At 33.4% G+C, this 8195-nt stretch overlaps 1 protein-coding gene across 1 annotated transcript in view; it reads left to right on the forward strand.

The window, feature by feature from the left end:
* Window positions 1-8195, forward strand: part of PCDH17 (protocadherin 17) — an 81131-nt gene that overhangs the window by 25219 nt on the left and 47717 nt on the right. Inside the window, exons 2-3 of the mRNA XM_042867913.1 lie at window positions 728-786; window positions 955-1127. Coding sequence (XP_042723847.1) covers window positions 728-786; window positions 955-1127 — 232 coding nt within the window. The remainder of the gene's footprint in view (window positions 1-727; window positions 787-954; window positions 1128-8195) is intronic.

Consider the following 8195-nt stretch of genomic DNA (forward strand, 5'->3'; position numbering starts at 1 on the left):
TTTTTTTCTTTTTTCTTTTTTCTTTTTTTTTCTTTCTTCTTTTTCTTTTTTCTTTTTTTCCCTTTTTCCTTTTTTCTTTTTTTTTCTTTTTCTTTCTTTGTTCTCTTCTCTTCTCTTCTCTTCTCTTCTCTTCTCTTCTCTTCTCTTCTCTTCTCTTCTCTTCTCTTCTCTTCTCTTCTCTTCTCTTCTCTTCTTCTCCTCTCTTCTCCTCTCTTCTCCTCTCTTCTCCTCTCTTCTCCTCTCTTCTCTCTTCTCTCTTTTCTTAATTTGCATGTTTTGTGGAAACATATGAGATTGTATTACAGTAGTAAGGGCTTCAGAATCCCAGTAGATGATGTAATTATGATTAAAAATTAGTATTATTGAATAATTCACTTTTGTAATGCACAAAAGTATTTTTTTTTTCTCTCGTTTTCAATAACCATCAGTCTTAATATCTAACTAATGAAAAAACATAAACAGAGTCATCTGTCAGGTTGCTCACAGAGAATGCCACTTATCGGAGCCTCATTGTTTACTTTAGCAGGTAATTTGTGGACCGGAATCATTTAATTGTTCTGAGCACATAATTACATGCCAGCATTTTCCAATTTAATTAAAATGTACAAATCTAAAGATTAAGGGAATTTTTGAATTATTAATCATTTCTCCTCTAGGAAATCTTGTTGCTCTGCAGGAGATTTGTCCAGTGTACAACTATACGTATTTTTTTCCTTCTCTTTCGCAGACAGACAATTTTCCCGCAGAGCCCAATTACATGGGCAGCAGGCAGCAGTTTGTTCAAAGGTAAGGCCTATTAAATAACTTTCTCAGCTTCCCCATTTGCATTCTTGTCAAAATTGCTTGGCCAAAGAGTACAATTCAACCTAGAACAAGTAAATACAACTCTCCCTCTCTCTCTCTCTCTTTTTTTTTTTTTTTTTTATTTTTTTTTATTTTAAATATGTATTTCAGTAGCTCCACATTCAAGGATCCAGAAAGAGCCAGCTTGAGGGACAGCGGGCATGGGGACAGTGATCAGGCTGACAGTGACCAAGACACTAACAAAGGCTCCTGCTGTGACATGTCTGTTAGGGAGGCACTCAAGATGAAAACTGCTTCAACTAAAAGCCAGCCACTTGAACAAGGTGAGTGAAGCCTCCAGTGCTTACAAAGCGTAAAGTTAAGCCATCATTATAAACCTATTAGTGTTGCAGTTGCAGTGTAACAGAGTGGAATAGCCTTCTGATAATACTATCAGAGAAAACTGTAAATCTTGTACCTAGCCCAGAGCAAAGGCATTCATGATCTTTCAGAATGAATATGAAATGAAACCACAAGTATCCTTCTTCCGTAGAACGAAAATAGATTAAAAAAATAAAATAAAATAAAATTAGTACTTCTCTAAAATGATTAGAAAACACTTTATCTCCACTGGCATTGCCTGTGATATATTACATACTGTTCTTCAGCCAAAGCGTGATTTGAAAACTCAACTCAGACATGACTGCAACAGATAAAAGAGCAGCAGTCATTTACATTCCTCATGTAGTTCGGATGCGAGGAAAAGAAAGAGACTCGGGATATTAGACAACAGTAAAAACTGACCGGAAAGTGTTTTAATTTCAAGGATGTACATTTCTATTTGTAATGTTGATTTCACAATTAATAGTAGTATGAGAATTGTCAAAAAAAAAAAAAAATCTGATTTTTAGTATTATTTCACCCACACTCTAGGTTGGTATCAAAGATGAGTGTCTGTGAACCAGCTAAAATTACTTATAGCAACAATGACCACAATCTCTGCAAGCTTTCATTCTGACAAATAAGCATATTTATTTCTTCAAAATCTGCGTGTGTCCAGTGCACATTTTTTTTTTTTCCAGATATGCTTTATCTAATTATGAGGTGTTTTATTTCAGAAGAAACAATTAAAAAAAAAAAAAAAATTGACAAACTGAGCACTTAAGCATTGTGTGTTTGTGTGATTTTGCCGAGGTTGTAGGCAATAAGAAAGAGCACTACTGCTGGAATGTTTTATATATTTATTTTAGGTTAGTTTTTTAAAAGATGATTCAGGCTTAGAGAAAGTTAAGAGATGATTAAATAAGTCAATAAGTTATTAAGAAGCTACATTTATAATTAAGCAGAAAAAAGTATGAGTTTTTTATTAATTGTTGATTAATTTGATCTAGGTTTTTGTTGTTTTGTTTTGCTTTTGTAGCTAGCCCAGTCTGATCTGTTATACAGTCATTAGGAACATGTTTCTGGTTATATTGGGATTGCAATGTGACTTTTGCTATGTAGAATATTTAGAATGCTGCAGTATAACCTATTCTGTGTATATTTGAGGGTTGACCTCAAATATGACCTTATTTTCCAACTAATAAATGCCAGAAAGATTATTTTTTCCTAACCTCTTGCCACAGCAAGTCTCTGCTTATAATTAGACATCGATCTGTATAAAGATGCAGCACTAGACTTCTTTTTTTTTTTTTTTTTTAAAGAAACTGAGTATGTATCTAATTTTCTCAGTTTTGTTTTAGCAAAAAGGGTGGATTTCTACCATCAAGTACAGCAATGAGGTTCTAAAATTCAAAAAGTTTAATTGGGAAAATAATTTACTGCTCTAAATAATTAAGAAGTGAGAGCTTTTTAGAAAATCAGTATATAGCCAGAGTTCATATTTTATCACAGTCTGTCAATATAACATCAAGAACAATACAGCTCAAAATATGAAAACATTAGTAAGCAGGTTAAGCCAATCTCTTCTATTCCATGTTTCCTTTGTAACAGTAAAAGTTATCTGGAGGTTTGCATTTATCATTATGTTTCTATGAGAGTCCCCATTTATCAGGAAACAACTCACAGCAGTGGCTCGTATTAATTCCTCACATTCTTATTAAATGTATACTGAACTATGGATGTTAAGTACTGTTAGCCACTGCTTTGCAGCAGCAGATGTTTATGTAATATTTTTTACTAAGAAAAAATAAATAATCAGCATAGAGAGATGAATCACTTTTCTTTCCCCCCAAAAATACAATTTCAAATGGTAATAGCATATATTTGTTTACCTCCATCTCAAGTATGTGGTAATAAAATCATTTGGCATATTACAAAAACTGAACCAACAGCAAGCATCTTTGGGACTAGAAATCATTACAGTAACAAATGTGGTGCAATATAGTGTTTTCAATAAAATCAATGATAGCTTCTCATTGAGTATTGTGTGATCAAGGCTTTTAGTCCAACATAACTTCTCTCTTTTGAAAGACAATAAACAAAATGGCTTTCTCTACACATTATTCTATTTCATTCCATTCCACGCTGAAGAAGAGTAAGAAATATAATGTATGCGATTCAGGTAGAAAGAGGATTGCATTTTTTTTAGAGGAGAATTGTTTTCTGGGAAATGGGGGTGGAATGCTTAATTTTCTATGGTGACACCTGAAGCAGTGTCAGAAGTTGTGTTTCTGTCAGTTCTGTCATCTCTCTAGGTTGTGCTAAAGGGTAGGAATTCACTGTTTTGTAGCAAAGTTTCAGACATGATTATTTCTGTTTAAAGATTCCAAAATAATTTAACTTCTAGAAAAGAGGGGCAAAACAAAGGCCTTTAAAATACATTGAGACAATAAGCCATGTCTCCTTTCAGATATTAATTTTTTCCTTCTCTGTAAATTTTAAGCTATTTTCTGCATAAAAATATCTGTCTTTGGTCAGATCAGATTTCTCAACTTATTCCCTACTTACACTGATCTGGCTGTCTTACAAAGGAGCTTGTTTCCTATGACTTACTTTTTCAGTGGAATGATTTTAGACATGTGTCTTGCTTACCTTTTATTTTCCCCATTTTGTTCCTGAGACTTTAAACCCCTTCACAGGTTCAGACAGTTTAAGATCATCCTACTTACAAATCTCACACGAATTAACACTGTTAAACACTGTTTGCCAAGTTACATAAAAATTCCTGTTGATTCCACCTGGTGTAGCATGTATTATTCACATTTTATGTTTAAATAATAGAATAATCTTTTTATTTTGCTGTGGCTTGTGCATAAAAACTACAATCAGTGTTTTTTTAAATGACATACAAAGATGAAAATGATATTGTAATCCATAAATGATATCTACAACATAAACACGTTCATTCTAAACTTTCTTAGTAAGTCCTGAGAATGTTTGTCTTATAATCTGTAAAACAGTGTAGAGATAGGGATGTTTTTTTTCTAGTTGCTTATAATTTATTCATTTCTTGGATTTTTCGGTGCTTTTCTAATTTAATATATCTCTGGCAGATTATTATTACTATATTATTAGGGTTTTTTTTTGTTCAGTATATCACTCACTGTGCAACAGAAATCTTGCTTTCAAAATGCTTGATGTTCACACTTGTATCCCATAGAGGGGGCATTTTTGCACGTGCTTTTTCCTGGTTAATGGTAGCATGGATCCTAAGAATAAAGGAAAATTAGAGGTACATCCACGAAGAAAGAGTGAAAGAAAACTTTAACACTGGTGTCAGAAACTCCTCTAAGACCACTTTACCAGGTTTTTCTGGAAACTGGAAACAACACATTTTTAATCTAAGATATATGTGACTAGGATAAAAGAGCTGGAGTTGATCTTCAGCAATAAAAATTAAAAAAATAATAATAAAAGAAGATTAAATATCACATGAAAATACAACACTTTCTTCATAATCACAATGAAAATACACATGGAACAAAGCTGACGCAAACTTGCATGCAACTGTCTAAAGAATAAAGACTGTATCAGATATTTTGCATCTCAATGAAAACCATTAACTCTACTTTTTAATGGTCTCCTTCTCTGGAGACATTCAAGACTTGCCTGGATGCTTATCTTTGCAACCTGGTCTAGGGAGCCTGCTTTATCAGGGGGGTTGGACTCTATGATCTCTAGAGGCCCCTTCCAGCCCCTACAATTCTGTGACTCTGTAATTCTGTGATTGGTCCACTGAACATGTTCATGGAACAAGACTGTAGTAACTTGTGCATTTTTATTTTCAATTTTTAAAAAGAAAGATCCCTGAAATTGAATATCTTACTTTATCTAACTGCAGCAGAGTAGATATTATCAGAATTTTTTATGAATAATTCTTCTGAACTTTCCAATGATTTTCTTATATCAGCTCAATATCCACACTGGTGCATTTAACACATTCATTATTACATCTAAACTGACAGAACTTCCTTTCTAATTTTCTAGTGTTAATACTTTGGTCAAGAGAATAGTATTTCTGAATTCAAGAGAACGTGTAGCATTATAACTGTTCTACTTCTTGTGAAGTCTGTGGTTCACATTGAATCTTTTGTTGGTATCTTTTGATATCTAGTTTTTAGATTAATATTTTGCACTTTTAATTATAGGTGTATTATGAGAAATGTGAAATATTCTTAGTGCCTTAAACTCGGCAATTTAAAGCTGATCTAGATAACATGTTTGCAAGAGTTTCTTAGACTCACCAAGGTATGCAAATATTCTGTGATGTATCATTTTGAGAAACTAGAAAAATATTCCCCCTTTGAATCTAAGTTAATGATCACACCAGAGGAATATGAGTCAGTCACCTTTGCTGCGCAGTTGACTGTCATAACCTTTCTTATGTTCATATCCAGTGATCTATGATATATTTGTTGAGGAAATTACTGTGAAAAAAATGAGCAAATACTTCTGAAAAATAAAGACTAAGCCGTTTTTCTCCCTCTGTTGCTTTTATGTTGAATGTCTTTTTAAGTTTTATTTTTAGATGGCCTTCTATTCTACCTGAGAATTCAGGCTCACTTTTTACCTGTCAGTTATTTTGATATTGAGTCTAGGTTCATGAGTGGCACTTTATGACGTGTGAGTTGAGTGATAGCCAGGTGTGTTTAGAAGCAGTGTAGTTTGTTTGGTGCTTCCTTGTTAGAAAGGAGTGTGTTTCTATGCATAGCTTCTCTCTGTAGCATGTTCTGCTCACTTGAGTGGCTTTGGAGTTCAAGCAAAGCTATCCAGGTGAGGAAGGAGAAATCTGATGAAACAGGAGCTTGTCTGGGAAGAAATGAGAAAAGGATATGCAGTGGCACCGTAATGGAGAAGAAATGGATTAGCTTAATACCTTGACTACTTTCTTACTTTCTTTCATTGATACAAAATAGAAAAACTGCAAACATCCTGGCAGCTGAAGTGACAGTGAATGCACTTTGCATTAGAGTACCATAGCCTATTATTGCCTTTGTTATTGCCTATTATCCTGCTTTTCAACTAGAGTTGAGTTCTGCCAAACCAGATTTTTAATCAGGTACATTTCAGCTTCTGGCAGATTGTTATCGCATAGTAACTGTGAAGTGTTGTGAATGGTGTATATCACTTTTAATTATTAGATTTAGCCTCAGATTATGGGGGAAATTTCTATAATTGATTTTCAGTGGATGCAGAAATTTCTGCATCTATACACACACAGAACGTGTCACTGAGAGACAATAAATAAATAAATAAATAAAAGAGGGACTATAACCATTCAGCACAGCACGGTCTTTGGAACATTTAGTGTGTTACACTACATTTTTCAGTTAATTTATTTCTCCCCTTCCTCCCCCACCATTAGTTCTACTTTTTTTTTATAATTACAAATTCATTCAACGTTTGAAAGTTGTCTTTTTCTTTTTTGTGTAAATTGATTTAATTATAAGCTTCATAACCAAATCAATTTAGATATATTATTGCCAATAACCTAAAGGATTGAAACTGTACCAATGGGGAAAAAAAAAAAAAAAAAGACAACAGAAGTGTGTTCTTGGATGATCTTATTTGTAAATTAATGTACATAAAATGCACTTCACGATCAAGTCAGTTACCATGAGTCTTTTGTCTGAGGTGTAAGTGTAAACTTTAACATTTAGGTGCTGTAGCTTTGTTTTTGAGGGAACAAAGCAGATTATTCCTTGCATGTTGCTAGTGTAAATCTCATTGCTTCCTTTCTATATGCCCTGTTTTCACACTGCCTTTCCTGGGGCTGAGCTCAGTCACTGTGTTGCAGTTTGTTCTTGGAAGTCTTAGAATCCATTAGTTATTTTTTTTGCTTTATTCCCACTAGAAGAGCAAGATGTGTGTGCTGTTATCAGTAAAATGAGGCCCATCTATGTCAAAATCATTATCTTCAGCTAACAATTTTTATTTTCAGATTCTTTTTATAAATTGAAAGAAAAGTGGGGGCATAGAAAGATCAACAACTTTTGAAATGAGGAAATCATAAAACTGGTAGCTTTCATCGTTACAGGATTTTTGCATTCCTCGCGATGGTAAATGGATGTTCTCTAGCTATGCTTACTTTTGTTAATGGAAATTTTAGGGCATACATCTATGCTTTGAATGGACACTTAATATCATACAAACTATTGTAATGGGACTAGAGGATAATTCCCTCCTAGTCTTTGTATGTTTGTGTTTATCAGGTTACATAAAGGAGACAATTAAAGCATATACATCTTCTCCATTCTTTCTCAGTTTATATCATCATTGTATGATTGTATCTCCTCTCACTAAGCAAACAAAAATACAGATATGATTAGAAGTGATATTGCTCAAGTTTTGATATAATCCTACTTTACATTCCAGCCACGTTCTTGTTACCAAATTGAAAAAAATTGTTCTGCAGATAGGACTGCTCTAAAGCTAATGTCTGTTAGCTTGAAACCTGAAGTTGATTTTTAGTTATCATTAGTTTTATTTCCATCTGGGGAACACATATCAACAGAAGTGTCTTAAATAAGCGACAGGAATTAATTATTCCATTCAGTAATGCGTCAGTTAGAATAACACTACTTCTTTTTAAATCTTCTAGAACAAAGTGTATCTTTTAATTTCTGTATACAGTTCACTCTGTCCTTTTTCTGGTCCTTTCTTGCTGTATACTTACTTCTCTTCTGCTGTTCTATTCTTCTGGTTTTCAGAGGAAGAACAAATGGTATAATTTAATTTAGGCCAGAGTTGCATTAATGGCAGACATTGTACTCATTTTTAAGTCAGACCTGGACAAATTCAGAATCAACAGAGGTGATATAGCAGAAGTGGTTTATGCAACTACTGAGAGAACTGTTTTTGTTCAGAGTTTTGATTAGGTTAAATGAGCAAAGAGCTAGGTATAACAAAAGTCTTTGTGAATTAAAAAAAAAAAGTTGTTATAAATAAGGCAATGATTGCCTTTTTCCTTC

This window comes from Lagopus leucura, unplaced genomic scaffold, assembly GCF_019238085.1.
Source record: "Lagopus leucura isolate 7727_CA_CO unplaced genomic scaffold, USGS_WTPT01 Super-Scaffold_100001, whole genome shotgun sequence".
NCBI lineage: Eukaryota > Metazoa > Chordata > Aves > Galliformes > Phasianidae > Lagopus > Lagopus leucura.